Raw genomic sequence first — 14,537 nt, 5'->3', positions numbered from 1 at the left:
AATCATTCGGTTGCTAAAAAGTAAGTCAAATGCGGAAGATATATTACACGTGCCTTAGAATGTTATTACATGCTTCACAAAATAGATTAAAACATGTTAAAAAAGAATTTCTTACTTATTTAACTATAAAACATTTTTTTCTCTAATATTATAATCGCATACTCCGACCTTGGTCGTTTTACATTTTTAAGATGCGTCCAACATATCTTCCACATTTACCTTACTTTTTTTTTACAACCGATTGATTAATTGATTACATTTTATGCAAGTTCAGCGGGCTAACTGAACATTTTATGCAAGTTCAGAGGGCTATCCAGACACTTTGAAAGTTCAGGGGGAAAATCAATCATTTTGGACAAGTTCAGGGGGCAAATGATGTATTCAACCTATATTTAACCCATTTACTCAACCTACTACATATCTAGACTGATTTTGTGTGACTTTCCATAATACCCTCAATATTTACGCGCATCTCGCTCCATCCCTTCTGGCTTCGCAGATTCCATATTATGCGAAGCCTGCGAAGCTAATGTTTGGATTTATATGCGAAGTTAAAGTTTGGTTTACTTGATAAATTTAGTTCGCATATGCGAAGCCTGAATGTGTTTTGAAGCTAATTCGCGAAGTGGTATATAACAGTAAACAACAACGGATTCTAACATTAAAATTATAACATTATCAAAATTTACAACAAGATTGCCACAATAAACTCCTAACAAAACACTTCAAAGTGAACCTAACTAATTCGATACCAATTTTGAAACGGATGAGTAATCTTGGTGTGCACCATGAGACACATCCATCCCAAAAGGTCTGGACTTGCATTTCTCATCTAAAAAATGGCAGTCCAGACCTTTTGGGATGGACGTGTCCCACGGTGCACACCAAGGTTACTCATCCGATTCAAAATGGGTACCGGATTAGTTAGGTTCACTTTAAAGATTGGCACCATGGGATGAACGTGTCCCATGGTACACCCCAAGATTGGCACAATCTCTCCTGACTAACCACTTCAGGAGTGAATGTGTCAATCTTGAGAGAAGTTAATCCCTATACAGAAAGGAAAATCATCTCCCCTGCAGCCCAGTACGCCGTCTTCCAGAAAGGGATGTTATGCATTCAACCACCTTCAGAAAAAATGAATCGTGTTAGGCAGGGAAAAAGACGATTTTGGCTTCGCGAAATGAAGATTAGCAAAGCATGCGAAAGTAAATGTCCAGGGAAAGAGGTGATTTTACTTCGCTAATCGATTTTTTCGCGAGGTATGCGATGTCTGAAACGTGACGATCTACGTCGCATATCGATGCTTTCGCGAAGTATGCGAGGTCTGAAACATGAGGATCTATTCGCAGACTTCGCGAACTAATTGATTCGCGAGGTAGATCCACATGTTTGAGACTCTTTCTCTTCGCAGATTTTTGCGAAATTATCGATTCACGAAATAGATCATCACTTTCCAGGCTCTTTCTCTTCGCAAAGTTTCGCGAAACCATTGATTCACGAAGTGTATTCATGAAAATACGCAGAAAAAACAACAGATACTTACATTTTTCGCCTCTTTCACCCCCAAAAGCAACAATAACAATATGATAACATGGGAAAAACGAAGGAAATAACGTAGAATAACCATTTCTAACATGGTAACAAGAAGAAAGAAACCAAGTAACGAACAGTAAGATGAAGAACCATGACTTCGTTTTCTAGGATTAGGAAGTTGCAGAATCAAGAGATGAAGAGAGGAAAAACAGAAATTCATTTATATTTGGCAAAATGGTGCAGATTTCGTGCAATCGGGTGAATCTTTTAATTACTAATGCAGGAGCCAACTTTTCGCGTAGCCAAGGAGATAGGGGGAGCAGCCGTTCGCGAGTGGTGGGAAGTGGGAAGGTTAGAGGTATTATGGAAAAGTCACACAAAATCATTCTAGATATGTAGTAGGTTGAGTAAATGGGTTAAATATGTAAATGGACCTCCAATTTGACATAGTTTTATCATTTTCCCTATTATTTTAGGATATAAATATAGTTAAAATTTGTTTTTATAAATAAAATGCTAAAGTTACTGATAAAATGCTAAAGTTACTAAGGAATTCTATTACTAGTAGTTAGTATTTATTAATAAAATGCTGAAGTTACTGATAAAAATTAATCTATTTAATCCTTCGATAATGTCAAAATTAGCTCTTACTCATAACTCGGTTATATTAGTAAAATATATTTTCAATACATGTGTACACGTTTTAAAGGGGTAAATTATACCGACGACAACAATAACAACAACAAAGCCTTAGTCCCGAAATGATTCAAGGTCGGCTAACATGAACCATCGTATAAATCCGTGAAATCAAGTCGTGTCGGCGACACAAATTGGCTCCCTCCACTCCGTCCTATCCACTACCATATTTTTCTCAATTCCCAGTAAACTCATATCACTCTCGACCACCCCCCTCCAAGTTTGCTTAGGTTTTCCCCTACCCCTCACCACTACATCCCTTTGCCACTCTTCGGTTCTCCTAACCGGCGCATCAAGCGCTCTAAACTTTAATTATTTGTATGATATATTTAATAAACTTCAAAATATAACATACAAATCACTCATCTTTATACTTTTTAACATTATAACTATTAAATTTTAATCACTACCTCAAAATAAAAGATTTCAAAAATTGATAATATTTTAAGTAACTTTAATTCTTCAAAATATTTGTTTTGATGTGATTTAAGAATTGTTTGGTTATGAAAGAAAATGAATTTTGAGAGTCCTCCTGGTTGTCATCGCTCAATCGCTTCCTTTTCCATTAAGTGATTGCTTAGGGACCTTAGCGAGAGCGCTTTAGAAATGACGATTCGGAAATAATAAAAAAATATGATTTTATTGTAAATGTAGTTCTAAACAACTTATGTTTTAACATTTATTAGTTACACTAAGAAAATTAGTAAGTGGTCATGCATGTAATTTACCTCAAAAATTAGATATGGATCAAAATACGACAACTTCTATTATGGACTGGGTGCAATGACCTAAACCAATAAAAAAAGAGAAATATGCTACCTCATTAAGAGATGATTGATATAAAAAAAAGAAACCACACAATTGTAATGTTCATATTGCAAGGTTCAACACACCGCAACCATAATAAAGCTATATCTAAATATTGGAGAGTAAGTTATATCAATAGCACCTGAACTTTATCTAATTCACACTTTGATACCTAGATTATATTGTCCCGAAAATATACCTGAACTAACGATGACCGGACAACTAGTATATTTTACCGGTCAATGCGAGTTTGATGAGTAAATTACACTAATGATACCTAAACTTAACCCTAATTCACACTTTGGTACCTAAATTTCATTTTGTCCAAAAAATACACTTCAAGTAAAGATGAATCGATAATTTAGTATATTTGACCACTCAAGTGAGTTTAACCATTTTCAATTAGAAATTTAGACCCATCATACACTCAATTAACATATACAATACTACCTTTTAGCTCTACATATATATTAAAGGGTAATATTGTAATTTTATATTAATTGAGTGTATTGTAGGTCCTAATTTTTAATTCAAAATGGTCAAACTCTCGTTGATTGGTCACTAACCGATCAAATGTACTAAATTATCCGGTCACCCTCACTTGAGTTATATTTTTAGGACAAAAAAATCCAAGTACCAAAGTGTGAATTAGAAAAAGTTCAGGTACCATTGATGAAATTTACTCAGACAAACTTGCATTGACCGATCATTTACCAGTAAAATTTACTAAATTGTCCGGTCGTTACTTCGGATATATTTTTAGGACAAAATGTAATTCAAGTACCAAAGTGTAAAATAGGTAAAGTCCAGGTACTATTGGTGTAATTTATCCTAATATTGGATAAATCTAGGGTAATTAATTTATTAGTCCCTATATTTTGATAAACACACTCTTTAGTCCCTGCATTTTCAAAAATACATGGTAAAATCCCTAACTTTTTTCTCAGTGAACTGTTTAGTCATTCCGTCTGTTTGTTAGATTTTTTACCGTTTATGACTTTAGAAATGACTAAATTACCCTTTACTATTTACTTTCAACTTCAGAAAAGGAAATCCAATTTAGAAGAATAAGCTATTTATATGGAGAACAAGAAAAAGAACAGACTCAATGCTTACGAATTTGAACGATTAAGAAGAAAATCAAGAAGAAGAACATTCAAAGTTAATTTCAGATGCATTAGAGTTTAAATGAAAGGAAAAGAAAAACATAAATCCAAATTTACTAACAGAATCTTCATGAGAGTCTAACGGCAGAGACTAAACAGTTTACCGAGAAAAACGTTAAGGAACTAAACAGTTCGCCGAGAAAAACGTTAGAGACTTTACAGTATGCTTTTTAAAATACAAAAACTAAACAATGTGTTTTGTCAAAATATAGACACTAATAAATTAAGGGAAAAGTACAAAAATAAACCTTGTGGTTACGCCCATTTTCGAACAACACCTATGTGGTTTAAAAGTTTGCAAATTGGTACCTTGAGGTTCATTCCGTTAGCAAACACAGACCAAATTGACTAACGGTTTTAAAAGTCAAAGGGAAAATAGTTAATTTGGTCCTTATATTTAATAATTTTATAAATTAAGCATCCTTATTATCTAACTATCACAAACAAACCCCAAAATAAAAAATAAAAATTCAATTATACCATCTCTTCATTACTCTTTAATTTTTTTCTTTCTCTCTCATCTTTTTTAATTTTTCTCTCTGAAATCAATTTTCTCTCTTTAGAATCAATTTCTTTTGTCAAGTAGAGATAAATTTAACCTTAATTGAAAACATTATGATAAAATAGCAAGGATAATCATTTTAACAAGCTAATAAATACTTCCAAGCTGTGTTGCCGATGAAGTATAATCATTTTTGAGAAAACTTCCAAGCTGTGTTGCCGATGAAGATGGTGCCAACAAAGGATTAGCTGTGGTCAATTCACCTTCTCCCGAAACCATACTTTCAAAAGAATCAGTTTCTGGGATATTGCTCTTACGTCTTGCAGGAAAAAGAGTCATTTTCACAGGAATTGCAAGAGGAGATAAGAGAATAACGACCATTACGGCCAGTAGAACATATGAAACAACATAACTTAGAGACACCATATCACTTATTATGGTGGATATAAGAAGATAAAGTGCAAGCACAATGTTTGCAGCTTGGGTAAAAATAAAATGGACATGCTCTGAAGAGTCTTCTTCTCCAGAAGCTGGAGTACAGGGTCGGACAAAGTACATCATCAGTAAACATATAATTGGAATTCCAACTGTAAGAAACAGCAGAAGCTTTGCTACCGAATCATTAAGTGCGAGATTGTATACCAAGGTATATACCAAGGTATCTAGGGAGAGAAAATTGATTTTAGAGAGAGAAAAATTAAAAAAGATGAGAGAGAGAAAAAAATTAAAGAGTAATGAAGAAGATGGTATAATTGAATTTTTATTTTTTATTTTGGGGTTTATTTGTGATAGTTAGATAATAAGGATGCTTCATTTATAAAATTATTAAATATAAGGACCAAATTAACTATTTTCCCTTTGACTTTTAACACCGTTAGTCAATTTGGCATGTGTTTGCTAACGGAATGAACCTCAAGGTACCAATTTGCAAACTTTTAAACCACATAGATGTTGTTCGAAAATGAGTATAACCACAACGTTTATTTTTATACTTTTCCCATAAATTAATTACCCATAAATCTATTACATCCAAGACTTGTCCGTATCTTATCATTCTAATACAGAAAAAATGACACTTTCATACAGAAAAAATGGCTCTAATACATATGTTGCTACATGTCGTTGACCAAAAATTTTCTCTCTCTCTTTAAACTTTCAAAAATTCCAAATAGTCCTTTATTCGTGTTTAGCTGTATTCAATAACCATCACTTTATCAATAGAATTGGTTGGATTCAGAAAATGTGAGACACACCCTGCGTTGCTTGCGACATGCCAACAAGTAAGCAACATAAAAAATAAAGGGGATAAGGTACCAAAATAGGTCTAAGGTTTTTAGAAAGTACCAATATAGTCTCAACGTTCAAAATAGCATCAATATAGGCTTAACGTTTACAACATAATATCAATTTAGGCTTAACGTTTACAATATAGCATCAATTTAGGCCTCACATACAAAATAGTACCAATATAAGTTTTAACTTAAAAATAATACGAATTTAAGTTTAACGTTTTACAAAATATATACCATTTAAGCTAAACGTCATAATTAAATTAAGGGTTAATACACATATTTGCCCTTGTATTATTACAGAAAAACAGATATGCCCTTATATCAAATAAACCCACAAAACTATCCCTAAATTTTTCACAAACCTACAATTATACCCTAATTTAACATATCTGTGAAGTGGTAATAAACGGTAAAGTCTAAATGAGTAATTTAATTTTTATTTATTTTCTTATCCAATCAATTTATTACACCTCACTCTTTCACCATCCCCACTCTTTACTCCTCTCTCCCATACGTTCTTTAATCCAAATTTCTATGAACAGCCATGTACCTTAGATCCTGTTTGTTCCAAGCTAATGGGAGCAATGGTGTATCAGATTGGGAGCTTTTGTATATGATTGTGGAATGTTTTTTATCTCTCAAATTGAAAATTCTAACCAATCCATCTGCAGAAACTGAAGCAAACACCATTGCTTCACCCCAAGCGATATCATAAACCTCTTTATCATGAGCAATTAACTGAGTTTCAATTAAACCTTTTTCAATATCCCAAACAGTGCAAGTTGTATCAATACTGCTAGTCCCAATTCTCTTGGGCTCATTTTCATTCCAATCAAAAGACGTCAACGGGGCAAAAAATTCACTTGTCTTACTATTATTCAGGACAGAAATAGGTTCGGCGGAGTTTTCGCGGACTTCCTAGAGACAAAGAAAGTCGCCAGAAGAAGCAAGGAGGTCGAAGGGTAAGGATGGTCGACACAGTTGCTGTAGTCTTCGATGAAGCTACCGAGACGACGACTCGGTGGTGGTGGGCGCGAGAAGGGGAAGCGGAAGAAGAGAAGGCCATGGCGTAGAGTCGGTAAAGAGAGTCATAAGTAATGGAATTATTGGATCTGAGATGAGAAATGGAAAATCTCTTTATTGTTTCCATGGAAGAATCCGTAAGAAAAACAGAGAAATGGATTAAAGAAGGTGCGAGAGAGAGGTAGAGAGGGAGGATGGTGAAAGAGAGGTGTAATCATAGTTGTTAAATCGAGATTCGACTCGTGACTCGAAATCTCATTTTACAAATCGGGACTCGTGAATCGAATCGAATCGTAAGATTCAGATCAAATTCAAAATGCTATAAAAAAATGTTAATCATATTTAACTTTAAATATTAGTCCAAAAATGCAATTTGAATATCTAAATAGAAATTATATCAAGTTATAAAAGAAAGTAGAGACAGACGTAACATGGAAAATAGAAAGAATAAAGAGTAGAAGAAGATAATAATAAATAAATAGAAAAGAAGAGTGAAGAGTAATCTAATTGAAACTATTTGTGTTTCATAACTTGTGTATTTTTTGTTTTGTTTTTGTAAAGTGAATAGTCATCTTATTCTGCTGTACATTTTTTAGTTGTTAAAAATTAATTTTTTTTTTTTAAATGGTGGCCTAAATTGACCGACTCGGATGACTCGGTGAATCGGCCGACTCGGAACAATACCTTTGAGTGGCCACCGGTGTTAAAAAGTGTAAAGCTCAGTGGCTATACTGGGAAGAAATGAAGTTCAGTGGCCATAATATAAAAATAGGTAAATTTCAGTGGCCATGGGTGTAATTTACCCATTATACAATGGTTTGAAAAAAAAATTGTGTATCAACCATTTTTCTTTTGCAACATTCTTGGAGAACTTACATCAATTTTATTTTTGGTTTTAACAAAAATAATTTACTTAAATTAATATATTAAGTATTTATTTAATTTGAGTGTGTTTGTTAAATTTTTTTTTTTGTTAGCTACTTAAATTATTCCATTAAGTTAAAATTCACTTATTTTGGTAAGTCAAAATATTTAACTTAAAATGTTAAGTTGAATATTACCAACTAATATTTTAAAATTTAGTACTTATTTTTAATATTTATCAAACAGTAACATTAGTCAATACTTTCAATATTTTTAATATTCAACAATTAAAATCAGTATTTCTTTTTTGTGCGCTTGATTTTTAGTTTCATCAAACACCACAAAGGTTTTGTATTATTGGCTCATCTGACAGGTTCCGATTCAAGAATGGCGAAGACAAGTTTCTATTTTTACCGGATTTAAAAGGTATTTCCTTAGAGTTGTTTGGGAAAGTCGTCACAATCTTACATAGCTCATTATGTGTAAAATGTTTTAATGATCATTAAAGTATGAGTTTTATGTATCGATCAGGGCCATTTCTAGCATTTTGGAGGCCCTAGGCGTATTGTGCATTTTTTTCCATATCTAAATCTAATACTATTTTAGAAGTAATAAATATTAAATAGTAAAATAAATAAATTATTAACATTCAACTCATATAATAATAACATAAAACTAAGAAATTATTATTCTTCTTGCATTTGTACATGTAAAATCGAGTTTTCTTTTATATATTTAAAATCAAGTTTCTTCTCACCAGTCATGCAAGAAGCAAGCAGAAGACAAAGTATTAATTTCTGGAAATTAATCTTGGACGGCTGAACTCGAACCTAATCGCAAAATTCTATGGAAAGAAAGAAAAGAATTTACCTTCGAGATTAAAAATTGATAGAATCTATAGAATCTATAGTTATAGAGCCGATGGAAATGATATTCTAAGAAACATATAGAAATTCAAAAATGTGGTTCTAATCAATTAAATACCTTTGATGCGATAGACACATGGTCACGAACTGCAACTCTTCCTCCCAAAGTAACATAGTCACCTATCCTAAATAAGAGATAAAGAAGATACAAATTTTCATTACATGATCTTTTGAAAATCCACAAATCGAAATTAAGAACATATACGGAGTATAGGCTGAATACATTATGTATATGTAGCCATGGATTTGGCTTAAAAACCAATTGGCACCTAGATCTTTAAGGATGTCTCGTCGTTTCCTAAACTTAAAGCCATATGATTAATCCTCTAGGATACATGGCAGAGTAAATGGAGATTTGGGTATATTGAAACGAGTATCACAGTAAGCAGACTTTAGGGAACTAATAGGTCATTTTAAGCAAGTTTAGGGGCAAGTAGGTCATTTTAAGTAAGTTTAGAAGTACAAGCGGCTCGACGTTCAACTTGACTGTGTTTGGCTCGATTTATAAACAAGCTGAGCTTAATCATGATTTTGAGGCTCGATTCATAAACGAGTTGTGCTTGAACACGGCGAAACTCAGCTCGCTAAAGCGTGAAACTTTAGTTTCCTAGGTTTCAAAACTACATAGTTTTGTGTTAAAGAAATTTCAAATGAGATTGAAACTCTATCTTCGACTTCAATTCTTCATTCATAATTAATGAGCATAATTAATTAGTTGCTCGAGAGCAAAGTATACGAAGGAAGTTAACAACCTATTTGCAAGCAAAACTCATGAACAAATAGACTAGTTGCTCTGCTCGTAAGCACAACATGTGAACAAATAAACGAGTTGCTCGCGAACAGCTTAGGATTAGATAATTTTCTTAATGAACCAAGCTCGAATAGTGTGTTGAGCTCGAGCCCATCCATTTTCTGCAGAGCCGGGCTCTATTACTGCTCTATCAATAAGACACTTTAAGTAAATTCAGGTGGCTAATGCAACATCTACAAATTCTGCTCAGGTCGGCTCGACGTATCAACTACAGGGACCTATTGATGTATTAAGCCTTTAGTATATTTCAAGGACTCCAAAAGGGATAACATGAGAGATGTAAAATTTAGAAGCAACATACGTAGCAGAACCTGCAATTCCAACTTGTCCACAAAGCATGCAACTTTTACCAATAACTACATTATGACCAATCTGCAAAGCCAAGTAGAACGGCAATCAAATATCACAACCAATGGAAGAACAATGCAAAGAGCAAAAGACTCACTTGGACGGCAATCAAATATCACAACCAATGGAAGAACAATGCAAAGAGCAAAAGACTCACTTGGACTAAGTTGTCTATCTTTGAATGATCTCCGATAACTGTGTCTCGCCAACTGCATTAACAGAGAAGTGAGAGACTTAGTTACTTTGCTCCACTTTGGATTGTGTCCAAAATGCTATCAAGTTTACTATTTAGCATATAAATATGGATAGGACTGTCAATTTCGGGCACAACAAATAATTCGCCTGACACGACCTGTTTGACTCAATTATCAAAGCTGTCAATTTCTGACACCACACGATCTGTTTGACTCAATTATCATTTTTGTTGTATTTATATCATGATTATATATATATACATATATATATATGGATCAGATAACACGACTATGATAACCCATTTTGACAAATTGAAGATATTCAAAGCTGCACAGACCTCACCTGCCTCTGTCAATGCATGTATTTGCCCCAATCTCTACATGGTTCCCTATCCTAGCATTGAGCAGCTGCATAAATGACACAATATGAAATGACAGCTAATATATAGAATGCAATTGGAAAAAGAAAATATTCTAAGGCCCTTGATCTTTTTTATTTTTGTTGATCAAACTTTTAATCTTTCAATTTGATATATTAAGCCATTGAGCAATTATATAACTTTAGATATAAAACTCGGTTAACAAAGCATTATTCATTTCATCTACACTCAAAATTTGGATTTTTAACAATTTGAAAGCTTTTATTACGTTTGATGTAGTTGCAGAGAAACTGTTAAAACATTATGCTTGATAACTAAAGAATATCACCCACTTGAGGTTTCTTCACCATGCTTCCCTGCTCATTCACATAAAACCCAAATCCTGCAGTAAAAAATACCATCTATGTTCAGAATTATTCAAAAAAAATTCTTTCCAAAAAGAGATTGAAATAAGAGGAATAAGTAGACAAAAAAATAACGCCTAATATATCCCTAGCTCTGCAATTTTTTTCTAGAAAAGTCTATTGACCTCCCCAATTTGAAAACAATTGATTATCTTTTAAGATTGTTTAAATTGACATGATTAATCCTTAAGTTCTCGGTGACAGATAAAGTGGAGATTTTGACAAAGGGCATATCACTTTAAGCCAGTTAAGGAGCCCAATAAATCACTTTAAAGCAAGTTTAAGAGACCAATAAATCAATTTAAACAAGTTTAGGAGACCACTAGCTCAATTTAAGCAAGTTTAGGAGACCAATAACTAAATGTATTAGGCCTAAAATTAATAACTCGGTATCAACTTCACAATGATAATACAAAATTACCATCTTGACCAATGCACACCCCATTGTGGATCACACATCCATCTCCGACAGTACAATTGCTAAGGCAGACATTATAACTGCATAAAAACACAAACATTTATTTATAAAAAACCAAAAACTAGAAATTGCCAAAATAGAAGTTATTGCATCAAGATAGAGAAGCTGATATACCCAATTTTTGTAGATTGCCCTAAACTAACAGCGGGTCCTATAACAGCTCCCGATCCAACATGAACATTCGCACCCACTACAGCTTTGGGATGAATAATAGCACCAATTTCAATGACTGCAGTTGAGTCAATACAAGCTGATTCGTGGAAATTTCCACCGCCATTGCTCCATTTTGAAAATTCTTCACTACGCGGTCCAGCACCGTCCGCTAATCTTAAAATCGCCGCACAGCAAGTGGTGGTTAGTATCAAATAGTCTCAGACGCATTTCAACAAACAGGTTTCCTACATGATAGTGAAAGTTTTCAAAACATAAAATACTTACCGATTTCAGAAACAGAGATTGAGCAGTGATGGCGGATAGGATTAAACAGTATTTGAAAAGCCTGAACATGTTCAACAAATGGCTTCACTGCAAGCAGACGGGAAATCAAATTGGACGAGGACATTGCCATTTTCAAAAGGAACTAATTAGCAAGAAGAAAACATGCTCATCGAGTTTTCATATACATGATGGGCCTAGGCCCAACATAATTATAACTCAAATGTGATCCAAATTTACATAAAAAAATTCGGCTTTTAAAATATAATCCATAATTATATCAACTAATAATTTAAATCATAGGATTTATAAATTCGCGGTGTAAATTTTTAAATTAGGATATATTCTACTTATAATATATAGATAGTAACACATTAAGAATTAATTTTTGTAATATGATTTAATTGTAATTTTATAACTAATTATGATTTATATATGTAAAAACCCTATCTTTTTTTAATCTACCACAATTATCCTAATTGAGATAATCTTAATCAGATTTAGTCTCTTCACCACTTCCCGTGAATATATTTAATAAATTAATTACATGCAATTTTGCCACCATAAATCATTACAAGAAAAAACAATATCACCAACGGAAGAATATGTCGATATTTGCCTAATTTTTGTCGGTGATAGTTATCACCGATGGAAGACCGACAGATATTGATATGTCGGCGTTGACCTCTTTGGTAGCAGTCGCGATAGTTTTTATAGACACAAATTTTAGTCGGAGAAGTAATAGATCATAATATATCTATAAAAATCATTTTCATTGCATTGAAGTCAAACCATTTTTTTCGAGAAGTTGTTTTGCCGTTAGGGTCACATACGGGATTATATGGCGAGCGCCAGTCTTATTATTAATGAGGTTGCTAATACTCGAACCCTCGACCGTTTGGTTCTAGAGACTAGGATACTATGTTATGGATCAACTTCTCTGCATATAGCAGTTTCTCGCTTATAAATGTCTTAACACAAATCTTACTTCTCCAACAATTTCACTATATGATATCTGTGTATGTGAACTTGTAACGGAGAGTTTGAATGTCTTGCAAAGTCTTCCGGGTTTAACCTGTAAAACATAACCAAATGTCAGAGAGGGCCAGAATCCAACGAATCCGTTCCAATACCTAAGTCAATAGGTGCTTAGGAAGAGTTGAAAAGTAATGACTAGTTGTGAGTTGTAGTGTTAACGTACCGTAGGATGTTGATATACTTGTCTATTTATAAGGCCCAACTCCAAGGAATCCTTTTAGTATTATTAGGACTCCTCCTCTTATTAGGAGTTGGGCTTTAGGAGAAGTCCTCCATGATGTGGAATCTTCGATCTAGCTGTATGGGGATTTCTGTTAGAGGAGAAACGTCCACATAAGCTTCTAAACTGATTCGAATATTCAAATTGGAACACATGGTGGTTGATCCATAGGCTCTTAAAATGTCATGTATCTGATTCGTTTTATACGATATCACTGTATAACTGTGTGTCCAGATACAAAACTTATTCTCAATTTCACAACCAATTTCTATTGTAATTTCCTAAAGAGTAACTAGCGATTTGACACATGATCCTACAACTATAAATATTGAAGCTAATTTCTGGTAAAAAAATAGAAGGATTGGGAAACATTAAAGACTCACGATTCATAATACGCAAAATAATTATATCACTATAAAAAAAATTCTCAAACATATTAGAACTCAAATATATAATTTAGATAACAATGGATTAAACTATAAACTAATCAAATTCCGAATAAGAAGATCATCAATCCCAATTTTATTATCAAAGCATAAAAACAATATGAAGGATCATTTGAATGCTTTAAGATTTCAAGGATCATTTGTGATGTGAGCTTTGAAGGTAAGCAATCATCCTCATTGACGCTGATATTTGTGGCTTTAATCGATATAGTTTTTAAGGCGCACCAAAGACTCTAGACCAACAAGGCATTAGGCTTAGTTTCATTACATCCGAAAGGCATTGTCACTCAGGCGACCGTAAAGCTGTACTTGTGATTCGATGATCATATAGTAGGTGTACCGCCTTTCGGGTTGCCTCACGAGAATCAATATGTAGGTTGTGTGCCTAGCAATGGTTATGACTCATAATGCACCTATTTGTCACATGAGATTTTTAAGGTTTTAAAAGAGTTATATATATTTTTAATCTTTACCTTTTTTTTTAATTAGATACATCTAGTGTCCATAATAAACAAGGGTAAATTACACTCATGGCCACTGAACTTTACCATTTTAATATTGTGGCCACTAAACTTCAATTCTTAACAGTATGGCCACCGAACTTTACACTTTTTAACACCGGTGGCCGCTCGACACCTCAAAACGACCGTTGGCGGCCTCAAAATAAAACATTCGAAGAGTTAATTATATTCTAAGGAACTTTAATTCTTGAAAATTTTCGTTTTGATGTCATTTAGGTGTTGTTTGGTTAAAAGAGAAAGTAAATTTTTAGAGAGAGAGATCCAAAAAATATGATTTTGGAAATAAAAAATCTGGTTTCATGGTAAATGTCGTTCTAAACAACTTTAAATTCTTGAATATTTTCATTTTGAGGTCTTTAACGGTCATTTTGAGGAGTTAGTTAAAATTGAATTGCCACCGATGTTAAGTGGTTATACTGTTGAGAATTGAAGTTCAGTGGACATAATGTT

At 33.3% G+C, this 14,537-nt stretch overlaps 1 protein-coding gene and 1 pseudogene across 1 annotated transcript; both read right to left on the bottom strand.

Moving 5' to 3' along the window:
- Window positions 1-6,131: 6,131 nt before the first annotated feature.
- On the bottom strand, window positions 6,132-7,691 carry LOC136233515 (protein TRANSPARENT TESTA GLABRA 1-like; annotated as a pseudogene).
- Window positions 7,692-8,517: 826 nt separating this feature from the next.
- LOC136233944 (probable UDP-3-O-acylglucosamine N-acyltransferase 2, mitochondrial) lies at window positions 8,518-11,993 on the bottom strand. Its single transcript, XM_066023680.1, has 9 exons — window positions 11,866-11,993; window positions 11,542-11,749; window positions 11,371-11,447; window positions 10,878-10,927; window positions 10,509-10,573; window positions 10,129-10,180; window positions 9,925-9,995; window positions 8,871-8,937; window positions 8,518-8,730 (listed from the first exon to the last, which is right to left on the bottom strand). The coding sequence occupies exons 1-9, from the start codon at window positions 11,987-11,989 to the stop codon at window positions 8,677-8,679; spliced, it is 768 nt and encodes a 255-aa protein (XP_065879752.1). The 5' UTR covers window positions 11,990-11,993; the 3' UTR covers window positions 8,518-8,676.
- Window positions 11,994-14,537: the final 2,544 nt, after the last annotated feature.

Source organism: Euphorbia lathyris, chromosome 6, assembly GCF_963576675.1.
Source record: "Euphorbia lathyris chromosome 6, ddEupLath1.1, whole genome shotgun sequence".
Taxonomy (NCBI): Eukaryota; Viridiplantae; Streptophyta; class Magnoliopsida; order Malpighiales; family Euphorbiaceae; genus Euphorbia; species Euphorbia lathyris.
Note: the sequence above shows the minus strand (reverse complement) of the source record. Positions and strands in the feature narration are given on the sequence as shown.